At 42.3% G+C, this 13,828-nt stretch overlaps 1 protein-coding gene across 2 annotated transcripts in view; it reads left to right on the forward strand.

Moving 5' to 3' along the window:
• Window positions 1–9,407, forward strand: part of tchp (trichoplein, keratin filament binding) — a 33,871-nt gene extending 24,464 nt beyond the window's left edge. Inside the window, exons 11-14 of one of the 2 annotated variants that reach the window (XM_080208109.1) lie at window positions 1,381–1,566; window positions 4,196–4,339; window positions 4,479–4,548; window positions 5,214–9,407. In XM_080208109.1, coding sequence (XP_080064235.1) covers window positions 1,381–1,566; window positions 4,196–4,339; window positions 4,479–4,511 — 363 coding nt within the window. In that variant the 3' untranslated portion in view covers window positions 4,512–4,548; window positions 5,214–9,407. Of the gene's footprint in view, window positions 1–1,380; window positions 1,567–4,195; window positions 4,340–4,478 lie in introns of both variants that reach the window. The other variant, XM_080208108.1, reaches the window with a different exon arrangement.
• The last annotated feature ends 4,421 nt before the right edge of the window (window positions 9,408–13,828 follow it).

The raw sequence follows: 13,828 nt of genomic DNA on the forward strand, positions 1-13,828 counted from the left end.
GAATTTAATGTTGGCAAGTGTGAGGTGGTCCACTTTGGTAGGAAGAATGGTAGGAAGGACTATTACTTATGTGGCGAAAAACTGCAGCAGGCGACGGTGCAGAGGGACCTCGGGGTCCTTGTGCATGAATCGCAAAAACCCAGCTTGCAGGTGCAGCAGGTGGTCAGGAAGGCGAATGGGATGCTGGCCTTCATAGCGAGGGGGATTGAATATAAAAGTAGGGAGGTCTTGCTGCAGCTGTATAGGGCATTGGTGAGGCCGCAGCTGGAGTACTGTGTGCAGTTTTGGGCGCCGCACCTGCGCAAGGATATTTTGGCCCTGGAGGGAGTGCAGAGGAGGTTTACTAGGCTGATACCGGAGTTGAGGGGATTGAGCTATGAGGAGAGGCTGAATAAACTAGGCTTGTACTCGTTAGAGTTTAGAAGAATGAGGGGAGATCTCATTGAGACGTATAAGATGATGAATGGGATGGATAGGATAGAGGTGGAGAGACTCTTCCCGCTCAAAAAAGACAGTAGGACTAGGGGGCACAGCCTCAAGATAAAGGGGAGGCGGTTTAGAACGGAGTTGAGGAGGAACTTCTTCACTCAAAGGGTGGTGAATCTCTGGAATTCTCTGCCCGTTGAAGTGGTGGAGGCTGCCTCGCTAAATATTTTTAAGAAGCGGGTTGATGGGTTTTTGATAAGAGAAGGGATTAAGGGTTATGGGGAGAGGGCGGGAAAGTGGAACTGAGCCACGACAGATCAGCCATGATCTTATTGAATGGCGGGGCAGGCTCGAAGGGCTAGATGGCCTACTCCTGCTCCTATTTCTTATGTTCTTATGTTTACCAGCCCATCGATATCTTAAGACTCACAGTAATGTGGTTGACGCTTAACTGCTCTCTGAAATGACTTAGCAAGCCACTTGTTCAAGGGCAATTAGAAATAGTCAACAAATGCTGGCCCTGTACAGTTTCTTATTGGCATATTGTTCTGAGAATTCTTCCAGAGCACTCCTGACTTTTCATGTTACTTTTTCAGGAGATGGATGGAATGCCTGAATACACAGCGTAGATGGCTGAAAATAATCAGACAAGATTCTCTTCTGCTGATGGTGCAAAATGAGAATAGGACAAAACTGCCCCAGAGTTTGTAGGAGACCAAATAGTATTAAATTGTAAAGTCACTCAGAGAGTTCATAGACTGACTGGTGTGAGAAACGGAAAAAAATCACACTTGAGCAATTGGGATACTCTTATCGAGTTAGGCTTAAAGTTGGACTGGGTCAAAAGGGACATTACTTGACCTGAAAGCCTAAACTGGAAAGTATCACATGTACCTCACCTATCGAGTACAGTTTGTTTTAAGTGGAGTATTTAATGTGGTCATCTCTTGTTAGGTACTTGTAGGGCGACAGCGGCAAATCCTGGATAGGATTGAGATGAATCGGCGTGCTCAGGAAGAATCTGTTCAGCGTCGCGAGGAGCTGATCCGGGAGCTGGAGGAAATGAAGGAAATGGCAAAACGAGAGAAGAAGGAAGAGGAGGAGGTGAAAACAGCTCGCAAACTGGAGCTTGCAGCACAGGTTTGTTCCACAGTTCCATTGACAAATGGGCAGTAGTCACCTGACAGTGAATGTTCTTTTATTGTTCATACTTAAGTGGTTCACTGTACACTGTGTAATGCATTGTCCCTCAGAGATATCGAGAATAACCGTGTAACCAAAGATTATTCACCTGGTTAATGATGTTAGCTGATTTTAGTCACAGCACCAATTGGTGATAAATTTGCTTCAGTGAGTCCGCAGGAGAAAGCCGCACAGTTCCACAAGTAAAATCTCCTGTGTTTCTTCACACAATTAATTGATGGAACAATGAGAAGTCAAAGACTTTTCTGCTGCTTTAGAGCAGAAAGGAAAGGAAGAAATCTGAGGCTAAATTTCCATATCTGCCCACATTACTCTCCTTCCTCACTTTCCAGGCCAGCATCTTCAGAAAGAAGTCCTGTAGGTCTACTTAAAATCCACTGAGAGCTTGCTACAATCCTCAACATTGCGCTATAGGATATTAGGAGGAGAGGTAATAAGCCGTGAATAACGAAGGAGGTGAAGGAAAGTGTTAAACTAAAAGCGGAGGAATTTAGAGTAGCTAAGAGTAGTGGGCGAGAAGAGGATTGGGAGAGGTTTAAATGTCAACAAAGATTGACAAAGAAGTTGATAAGGAAGGGTAGGAGAAACTATGAAGCTGGGCTAGCGCTTAATATAAAAAAGGATAGCAAGAGTTTTTATAAATATATAAAAAGGAAGAGGCTGGCTAGGGTGAATGTTGGTCCTTTAGAGGATGAGAAAGGGGACCTAGTGGTAGGGGATGGGGATATGGCTAAGGTATTGAATAACTTTTTTGTTTCTGTCTTCACGGAGGAGGACGTGAATAATTTGCCGGGTGTTAGCGATGGAAAGGTGGTAGGACTGGAGGGTCTTAATGACATTACTGTTACTAGAAAGGCGGTGCTCGACAGACTGGAGGGGCTGATTGTGGACAAGTCCCCAGGACCGGATGGAATGCATCCGAGGGTTCTGAAAGAAATGGCGGAGGTGATAGTGGATGCCTTGGTGGTTATTTTCCAAACGTCGCTGGATTCCGGGGAAGTGCCGGATGATTGGAAAATGGCTAATGTTACGCCGTTGTTTAAGAAGGGTGCCAGGCAAAAGGCGGGGAATTATAGGCCGGTTAGTTTAACGTCTGTGGTAGGTAAAATGTTAGAATCTGTCATTAAGGAGGAAATTGCGAGGCATCTTGAAGGGAATTGCTTGATAGAGCAGACGCAGCACGGTTTCATTAAAGGGAAGTCGTGTCTGACAAATTTACTGGAGTTCTATGAGGATGTGTCTAGGGCGGTGGATAGAGGAGAGCCGGTGGATGTGGTCTTTCTAGATTTTCAGAAGGCGTTTGACAAAGTGCCTCACAAGAGGTTATTGCAGAAGGTCGAGGGACATGGAGTTGGGGGTAGGGTGTTAGCGTGGATAGAGGATTGGTTGTCAAATAGGAGGCAGAGAGTGGGGGTCAACGGGTGCTATTCGGATTGGCGGATGGTGACTAGTGGAGTGCCCCAGGGGTCGGTGCTGGGGCCTCAGCTTTTTACCATTTATATAGATGATCTGGAGGAGGGAACCGAGTGTAGAGTGTCGAAATTTGCTGATGACACCAAGATTGGGGGAACGGCAAATTGTGCGGAGGGTGTGGAGAGTCTGCAGAAGGATCTAGATAGGCTGGGCGAATGGGCCAGGAAATGGCAAATGGAATTTAATGTTGGCAAGTGTGAGGTGGTCCACTTTGGTAGGAAGAATGGTAGGAAGGACTATTACTTACGGGGCGAAAAACTGCAGCAGGCGACGGTGCAGAGGGACCTCGGGGTCCTTGTGCACGAGTCGCAAAAACCCAGCTTGCAGGTGCAGCAGGTGGTCAGGAAGGCGAATGGGATGCTGGCCTTCATAGCGAGGGGGATTGAATATAAAAGTAGGGAGGTCTTGCTGCAGCTGTATAGGGCATTGGTGAGGCCGCAACTGGAGTACTGTGTGCATTTTTGGGCGCCGCACCTGCGCAAAGATATTTTGGCCTTGGAGGGAGTGCAGAGGAGGTTTACTAGGCTGATACCGGAGTTGAGGGGGTTGAGCTATGAGGAGAGGCTGAATAAACTGGGCTTGTACTCGTTAGAGTTTAGAAGAATGAGAGGAGATCTCATTGAGACGTATAAGATGATGAATGGGATGGATAGGATAGAGGTGGAAAGACTCTTCCCGCTCAAAAAAGACAATAGGACTAGGGGGCACAGCCTCAAGATACAAGGGGGGCGGTTTAGAACGGAGTTGAGGAGGAACTTCTTCACTCAAAGGGTGGTGAATCTCTGGAATTCTCTGCCCGTTGAAGTGGTGGAGGCTGCCTCGCTAAATATTTTTAAGACGTGGGTTGATGGATTTTTGATAGGAGAGGGGATTAAGGGTTATGGGGAGAGGGCGGGAAAGTGGAACTGAGCAGCGACAGATCAGCCATGATCTTATTGAATGGCGGGGCAGGCTCGAAGGGCTGGATGGCCTACTCCTGCTCCTATTTCTTATGTTCTTATGCTATGGCCTTTCATGTTATCAATAAATAATGAATAAATGTACTGGACAACATAGGACTGGTAAATACTTGTTTTTCGTTTTCCTGACACAGGTTGAAGAACGGCGGAGGCAGGAGTTGGAACAGTTGCAACGCCAACAGGAAGAAGAAAATGAAGAAAGGCTTGCAGAGAGAGAACAGGAGGAGATGTTTCAACGTGAGGCTAAGCTGATGAGGCAGCGAGGCTATGAGCCAAAGGTAACAATGCACATTGAAAATAGATACCTGGAGCATTGCAGTGGCTCAGTTGGAAGTGTTATCTAGTACTAAAGCTCTAAGCTATCCAGTTTTAAAGTGAAAACATGACTTTTATTGCTCCTGTTTTATATTTTATTAGATGTTCCACCGACCAAGAATAGCCTGGACGTAGCTCAGAAGCTGAGAAATATAAGACTGGTTTGTGAAATGTGAGTCTTGCCTTGGAATGGATTGAGTATCTGGATCAAATCCACATTACTTGACCTCTCAACACAGCCAGACAGAGCCAAGTCTTCACTCCCTTAATGTAATGGATGTTGTAGACAATTTGTACTTAAGTGAAACTCAACTCGGAGATTTAGGCTGGAGTTCACGTAAAACCACAGAGCTGTTTAACTGTCTAAGGACCTCATTTGCTCCATAAGTTGCTGGCTTGTCATTAGTACATGGTAGATATGGATTGTTGTCTGGGAGATTGTCTGGGTGGCGCAGTGGTTAGCGAAGCTGCCTCACAATGCCAGGAACCCAGGTTCAATTCCAGCTTTGGGTCACTGACTTTGGAGTTTGCACTTTCTCCAAAGATGTGTGGGTTAGATTGATTGGCCATGCTAAATTGATCCAAGTGTCAGGGGGATTAGCGGGGTAAAGGACCTGGTTGGTATTGTGGTCAGTACAGACTTGATGGACTCAACGGCTCCTGTACTGTAGGGATTCCAGGAGATTGTTCTTTCTCTCGTAGGTGTTTGTGGGAAGTTGATATGCTAAATCCATGCTATGCTGCTATCAATGTCCTGTGGGATCCAGATGTAATTCTCAATTCCTTTCATCCAGGTTCTGAGAGATTCAGATTCATTATATTTCTTTCATTTTGCAGTAGGTAATGCTTCCCGCATTACAAATTAGAAAGGCATCAGCTGTCAGATCATGTCGAGGAATTGTGAATGATCGCGGCAAAATTAGTTAGTGGACTCTCAACCAGGGAGACTTAAGCCCCAGTCTTAACTAATATTTGCAGCAGGCCTTCTACAAAGTACAAGAAAGGGAAGCCTAAAGCTAACAGTTTTTGGCCAGGACATCCAGCAGGGAAATGGAAAAGCAGGAGGAGAAAAGAATGCAAAATTCCCTACTCACATTGTTGAAATACTCATCATTCAAATTTGACCAAACAGCACTATTAGTCGTGTTCTCTGTCTTCCTAACAACAAGAAGCAACATGCAAGGAAAGTAGGGCAGTGGGGAGTTTGGAAACTGACACCATGAGTTCAGACATGTTGGAAAACCTTACCAGATTTATAATGTTAAATCCATAACACATTTTGATCTTTTTGTTTGAATTACTGCATCTTCACCGTTTGTTTGCAAGAGTAGCTGAATATAATTCATTGTTTTTTTGCTGTAATGGACCACTTAACCTGGCTATCAAATGGTCAGGTACATATATAGGACAGAAAGGTTTCATTTTGGTGTCTTGTGTTTGAAGGTTTTTAATTCTTGTTGGAAGTATATGTGTAAGCATTACATTGGCAGTCTAGAAGTACAACCATGACCAATTTCACCATTCACTCGTTCTCCTGATGGCCTTCAGTTTCTTGCTTTCTTCTTAGATTAGGAATTAACATTGCTATGCAGCAGCATTTTCTTTTTTGGGCTGGGAAGTCACACTAGCTATTAGTTAATAAACGTTTTGCTTTGGTTTTTGTGACCCAGATCTTTGCTCCCTCTGTTCTGACATTTTTAATCTGAAGGGAAGGTGGAAACAGATAAGAACTGAGGAAGGAGCCTGGGGTGGCACAGTGGTTAGCACTGCTGCCTCACAGCACCAAAGATCCGGGTTCGATTCCCAGCTTGGGTCACTATCTGTGTGGTGTTTGCACCTTCTCCCCATGTCTGTGTGGGTTTCCTACGGGCGCTCTGGTTTCCTCCCACAGTCTGAAAGACATGCAGATAAGGTGTATTGATCTGAACAGGTGCCAGAGCACAGCAACTAGAGGAGTTGCACAGTAACTTCATTGCAGTGTTAATGTAAGTCTTACTTGTGACTAATAAATAAACTTTACTGAGAGAGCGTGCAAGATGGAAGATTGACATTGGTGCTTGAAATAAGAATGAGAATAAAGTTTGGAAACTATATTGGAAGGAAGCAGCCTTGATTTAATGTGATTTAATTCAGTTCAACGGAGTTTAAATGGGAGATTTCAAAACCATTGATGAATGTCTAAACATCAAAGCAAAATATTTTTAAACTTTTTAATTTAACGTTCTGGAGGACAACTAAATTCAGATAACATGTTTAAACATGAGGTTAATAATAATTGATTTTGAAGCAAATTTTATAAGTTTTTTTTTCCTTAGCTCAGAGCTGTAAGTCTTTAAAAAGTCACTGTGCACATTTTCAATAAACATGCACAGAACTGACATCTTCTTCTCAAATGTAGCGCTGCGGTGTTTGAATTCTCAGAGCGTTAAACTGGAAGTGTTTAATTTTATTCACCCAACAAGTGTCTATTTTATACATTGATGACCACATTGAAACAAACACTGACTCCACTCTGGTCCCACTATGAATATTTTTTAAACAATTTCTTATGTTCGGAAAGCAGTTTCTGTCCACATCAATGGATAAGAAGACAGAAGGGACACACTTTTAATCCTTCAAATCATCCTACCACATTGCTGAATTATTTGCCAACTAAGATTGGAAGTAAAGCATATTACTGGATAAGTCACAGTAGTAAGGGTGGCACAGTGGTTAGCACTGCTGCCTCACAGCACCAGGGACCCGGGTTTGATCCCCAGCTTGGGTGACTATCTGTGTGGAGTTTGCACATTCTCCCTGTGTCTGCATGGGTTTCCTCCTACAGTCCAAAAGACGTGCTGGTTAGGTGGATTGGCCATGCTAAATTCTTCCTCAGTGTACCCGAACAGGCACCGGACTGTGGCGACTAGGGGGATTTTCACAGTAACTTCATTGCAGTGTTAAAGTAAGCCTACTTGTGACAATAAATAAATTTTAAACATATGTTGCTCACGTCTGACATTAGAATGGGCCAGGGAGGACAGAAGAGGAACAAACTCATAACTGGCAACTTTAGTTTTGATTTTCAATTTTAACGCTGTACATTTGAACACTAATTTAGATTAAATTTGAAACAAAAACCGAAAATGCTTAATAAACTCAGCAGGTCTGACAGCATCTGTGGAGGCAGAAACACTGATACACTTTTGAGTCCATATGACCCATCTACAGAACTGAAAAGGGATAGAAATGTGATGAATTATATACTTGGGGGGAGGGTGGGTCAGAATGGAAAGATAGTGATAGGCCAGAGTTGAAGAGGAATTGACAAAGATTTCATGGACATGAGACAAGAGATTGCTATTGGTCCATTAGGGGCTGAAGAGTTAATAATGGCAAAGGTAGGACAGCAGAATGTGTGAATAGGAGAACAGTGGTCAGTGCTCAATGGGAGCAAACCCTAACAACAAGGAATAGTGACCCTTTGGGGGAGGGATGGGGTTATGTTGGGACAAGCGGGGCAATTGAACAACAGAAAATGAAAAGGAGTGGGGGAGTTGAGATAGAGGGGAAGCACCCACAGTATTTTGCTTTTATTGGATTAAATTTGGCTGCTTTACAGTTAAAAACAGACGATTTAATTTTTTCTATTAATCATTTCAGAGGGGCGGCATTAGTGGCACAGTGGTTAGCACTGCTGTCTCACAGCTCCAGGAACCCGGGTTCGATTCCCGGCTTGGGTCGCTGTCTGTGTGGAGTCTGCATGTTTTCCCCGTGTCTGCTTGGATTTCCTCTGGGTGCTCTAGTTTCCTCCCACAGTCCAAAAGACGTGCTGGTTAAGTGCATTGGCTATGCTATATTCTCCCTCAGTGTACCCAAATAGGCCTGGAGTGTGGCAACTAGGGGATTTACACAGTAACTTAATTGCAGTGTTAATGTAAGCCTATTTGTGACACTACTGAATAAACTTTAACAAGGTAAGGCCCTTTGAGCCACACCATTGGAATCTTTTCTTGTTTGAGCACATCCTTTGACAGGCAGGATGCAATGTTAAAACAGATTTCAAATCTTGTTGCTCAGCCAGAGTTGTATGAACATAAACTGGGTGTCAACGTAGCACAGTGCTTAGCACTGGTGCTTCACAGCTCTGCAGGGACCTAGGTTTGAATCCTGGCTCAGGTCACTGTGTGGAGTTTGCATATTCTCCCTGTGTCTGCGTGGGTTTCCTCTGGGTGTTCCGGTTTTCTCCCACAGTCCAAAGATGTGCTGGCTAGGTTGATTGACTATCCTAAATTGTCCTTAGTGTCCCGGGATGCATAGGTTAGAGGAATTAATGGGTAAAAATGCAGGAATATGGGGATAGGGCCTGGGTGGGATCGTGGTTGATGCAAATTTGATGGGCCGAATGTTTTTCTGCACTGTAGGATTCTATAAACTGGGAAGTGAATAAGTTGAGAGAAATCAAGCTAACATCTTTCATAAAATATTGAGCAACTTGAGCTTTGAAGTTAGTCCTGAGTGTCATTTGGGTTTACCCAGAAGTATTTCCACTGCTCTGTCGTTCCACCTGGAGTTGATGTGTGTGTGTGTGTGTGTGTGTGTGAAATGTGTCCTTACTTAATTAGCAGCCGTAACTGTTCACAGCTGCTGCTTGTGTTTTTTTTCCACAGGATGTAGCTGTCACCGGCTATGCTAGCATTCATCACCTGTCCCTAAATGCCCCTGAGAAGGTGCACAACACTCAGGACTGTTTTATAACTATTTAAATTTCAGGTGATTTTAAACCTTTAGAAGCTCTTCTAGTGTAACCATTCAACTGATTAATTGCCAATTTACTTGTACAGTTGATGGCTTTGAAACCCAGCCTGAGAAGCCAATGAGTGTCTTTTTACTGGCTTTCAGACTGAATTATTGATGTTTGTAATATAATGTTCAAGTTTATTAAAAGCCTCCCAGCTTTTTGTACTGTGTTTGTGACATTTCATTTTCAAAGCAATGATCATGAAAAAAGAATAACACTATAGAGTCTGAAAATTTTTATTTATCTCTTTAATCCACTATTAATAAAATCTCATATGCATTAAAGGCTTGACTTATTTGTCTCATGTTTACCTGTCAGTTTTCTTCCACCTGCCCTCTCTTTTCCCTCCCCACTTCCAAATCCTCAATGGATTTGACTCCTTGCCAGACCTCACCTCCACAGTAAAATCATCAGTATTGCACCTATTTACTTCTGCTGATTCTTTGTGAGCCTTGGCAGGCTATTTGATGAGGTTGGGGGTCAACATTGCTGCTGAAGTTGATTGACATTCATACATGGACTTCCAGCTGAGAGACATTGGTAATTCTACCCCTTGACGACCTTGCCGTTTGCAGTCCGGAAATTGACTGCAGCACAACTACCCTGAGATCTACTGGGAACCCAACAGTGCACACAAACGCCCAGGGATGCTTCATAGATGCCCCATCAGACAAAAATGCATGCCAGGTCAAGATGGCATTAGGAAGGGTGAGTAAGAGCTTTGTTAATGTCAGTTTTAAGGAGAGTCAAAAGAAATCTGGAAAGGTTGGGGGAAGGAATTCTAGAATGTTCAGTCTCAATGGGGGAAATTGCACGGCCACTAAAGGATGATGTGGAGATGCTGGCATTGGACTGGGGTAAGCACAGTAAGAAGTCTCACAACACCAGGTTAAAGTCCAACAAGTTTATTTGATGCCACAAGCTTTCAGAGCGCTTCATCAGTTGAATGGGAGTTCTGTTCACAAACTGGACATATAAAGACACAAACTTAATCTACAAAATAATGGTTGGAATGCAAGTCTTTACAGGTAATCAAGGCTTAAAGGTACAGACAATGTAAGTGGAGAGAGGGTTAAGCACAGGTTAAAGAGGTGTGTTGTCTCCAGCCAGGACAGTTAGTGAGATTTTGCAAGCCCAGGCAAGTCATGGGGGTTACAGATAGTGTGACGTGAACCTAAGATCCTGATTGAGGCCGTCCTCATGGCTGGAGACAATACACATCTCTTTAACCTGTACTTAACCCTCTCGCCACTCACATTGTCTGTACCTTTAATACTTGATTATCTGTAAAGACCATTATTTTATAAACTGAGTTTGTGTCTACATATGCTCTGTTTGTGATCAGAACTCCCACTCACCTGATGAAGGGGCAGTACTCTGAAAGCTTGTGGCTTGTGCTACCAAATAAACTTGTTGGACTTTAACCTGGTGTGGCAGTGTTCCCATCTACTCTTGTCCTTTGATGTGGCAGAGGTCATAGGAGAGGGCAGAGGAACCTTGAGTTGCTGCAATGCATCTTGACAGACGGCTGTCACTGTACACTAGTGATAGAGTGAATGTTTAATGTGGGGGCAAGGGATCAAATTTGAGATGATGAAGTAAATCAAAGCATAGAGAAAAGGCAAGAGAGAAATTAATATGAGAAAAGGTAAGCAGATAATGTCAGGAAGGTACAGAGTACAAATCTATGAGTAAATCAGCAGGTAAGGCCAGCAGTTATAAAAGGACAAAACTAAAGGCTCTGTATCTGAATGCATGTAATATTTGAAACAAGACAGATGAACTGAGAGTGCAAATAGAAATATGTATGATCTGACACTATTAGATACATAGCTGCAGGATGATAGATGAAATCTGAATATTGAAGGGAACATGCCATTTAGGAAGGATAAGAACTCTTAATTAATGATGGTATTAGCACAAAAGAGGGAGAAATGACCTAAATTCAGGAAATCAGGTTTCCAGGTAGAAAGAGTTGGGTAGAGATCAGAAATTATAAAGGCAGTAAGTCACTTGAGAATGGTGTACAGGCCCTCCAACTGTAGCTACATGATATAACTACACAATATAAAGGAAGAAATACTGGGAGATTTTCAGAAAGGTACAGTGATAATAATGGGAGATTTTAATCTATATATAGAAGGGAAACATCAGATGGACAGATAGCCAAAATGAGCAGTTCATAGAATGTTTTCAGAATAGTTTCTTAGAACAGCATTTTCTGACACTAGCAAGAGAGCATGCTATACTCAACCTGGTGTTGTGCAACAAGATAGGATTAATTAATGACCTCAGTGAAGGCACTCCAGACTAGCAGCAATCATAATATAATTGAATGGTACATTCCATTTGTGGGAGAGATTTTAAGTATTTAAAACTTAAATAAGGGCAACAATGAGGGTATAAAAGCAGTGCAGGCTAAAGTGAACTAGCAAATTAGGTTAAGTGATAGGTCAATAGCGATGCAGGGGAATATCGCAGAGCACACAGAACAGAGCAGTCCAATGAGAAAAATTCCAGGAGGAGGAAGCATCATGTGTAGTGCTAAAAAAGTTTTTGGGGGGCAAGTCAAAAGATTGGATAGAATATGAAAAACAGCAAAGAATGTTTAAATAATTGAGGGGGAAAATTTACAGTACAAGTGAAAGCTAGCCAGAAATATAGAAAGATAGTAAAGAGTTGCGAGGGATATTTAAAAAAAATTAAAGTGAGCATTGGTCCTGTAGAAAATGAGTCTAGATTAATAATGTAAAATATGGAGATGGCAGATGAACTTAACAGGTATTTTGCATTGTTCTACATTATAGAGGATACAAGTAACAAAATAGCTGCAACTCAGGAATCGGAAGGGAGAACTCAAGAAAATAAGTCACCAGGGAAGTGGTACTGAGCAAAATGTTGGATCTATGGGCTGACAAGTCCCAGGACCCTGATGGAATTCATCCTAGGGTCTTAAAACAAATGGCTTGTAAGATAGTTGATGCGTTGGTTTTCACTTTTTCAAAATTCCCTAGGTTCAGGGATGGTTCCTTTAGATTGAAAAATAACAAATGTGACTCCTTTATTCAGAAAGGGAGACAGACAGAAAGCAGGAAACTACAGGCAGTTAGCTTAACATTTCTCAGAAGAAAAATGTTAGAAACTATTAAAGGTGTTATAGCAGGACATAAATAAATTCAAGGTAATAAGGCAAAGTCAACATCGTTTTGTGAAAGGGAAATCATGTTTAACCAACTTATTGGAGTTACAGGAAATCAGTGTATGTATTATAGATTTCCAGAAGGCATTTAATAAGGTGCCACGTCAAAGGTCATTGTGAAAAAAATATCATGATGTACACTGGAATTTCAAAGAGTAAGAGGCAACCTGATTAAAACACACAAGATGCTGAGGGGTCTTGACCAGGTGGATATGGAAAGGATGTTTCCACTTCTGGGAGAATCTAGAACTGTTTTAAAACAAGTGGTCGGCCATTTAACACAGATGAGGAGAAATATTTTTGTGAGGGTTGAGTCACATTGGAATTCTCTTCTCCAAAAGACTGTGTGTAGGCAGAAAAATAACCACTGCAACAATGATTTGACAACAATAATGGCAATATTGACTTTAAAATGGCAATTCTGGCTGAGAGCTAAGCATGCTGGGATTTTTGGTCAACTTTTAATTAAAACCAGATGCAGGTCATAAAGTTCTGAGTCAGGGTTCTTGGTCTGAGATCTGATCTGGAGCCTCTTATGTTGACCAAATATGGGAAGTTGTTTACTTTCAAGTGGACATGATGACGTCGATGATACTGCCTATATGTGAGGAATGTGCCATTTGAACTAAGCACAATGACAGAGTCTACAAGTAGTTTCATTGACAGTTTGGGCTGTGATTGGTTTCTGGTTACAAACAATTGGCTGGATGACAGAGATACTTATGGAAGCATTTGAAGAAAGTTGTAGACAAAAGACGTGCAGTCCTTTGTTTGCCAATGATAACTCTATAGAGATTCACCATTGTAAATGTGCCCTGAAGGAATCTTCAGAGAAAGAACCATGATTCTACATTGGGAATATTCTTGGCCAAGGTTTTTCTTAAACTTAGTATCTATTTTCAGTTAAATATTTAAAGTTAATGTTCAGTTAAGAGTTAAAGTTCAGTAGAAGACTTGCAACTGTTTAAGTTTGATTTGGTATCAAAAGTGTGAAGGAAGATTGTTGAATGAGTTAAAGAATAGACTGCTGTTCGTTTGTCTGTATGGTTAAACTGGAGTTTCTGGAAGGTGTTTAAATTAATAGCTGAGTAATAAGTGGAAACTGAGTCTCAATATTTTTCAGAGGGGCTGAAAGGTTATCGGGACAGGGGGGGAAAGTGAAGTTGAGGTTACAATCAATTCAGCTGTGATCTTATTGAATGGTGGAGCAAGTTTGAGGGGCTCAGTGGCCTACTCCTGCTGCTAGTTTGTATGGATAGATTGCCGATCAAGAGGGCTGCTTTGCCTTGGATGGTACCAAGCACCTTGAGTATTGTTGGAATTGTATTCATTCAGGTAAGTGTAGTGTATTCCAACACATCCTACCTTGTAGATTGCAGACAAGCTTTGGGACATTAGGAAGTGAGCTACATTCACTACAGAATTCCTGGTTACTTACATTCACTCCAGGACAAGTAATAATGTCCTAACTTT

This window comes from Carcharhinus amblyrhynchos, chromosome 20 (assembly GCF_965287045.1).
Source record: "Carcharhinus amblyrhynchos chromosome 20, sCarAmb.v2.hapA, whole genome shotgun sequence".
NCBI lineage: Eukaryota > Metazoa > Chordata > Chondrichthyes > Carcharhiniformes > Carcharhinidae > Carcharhinus > Carcharhinus amblyrhynchos.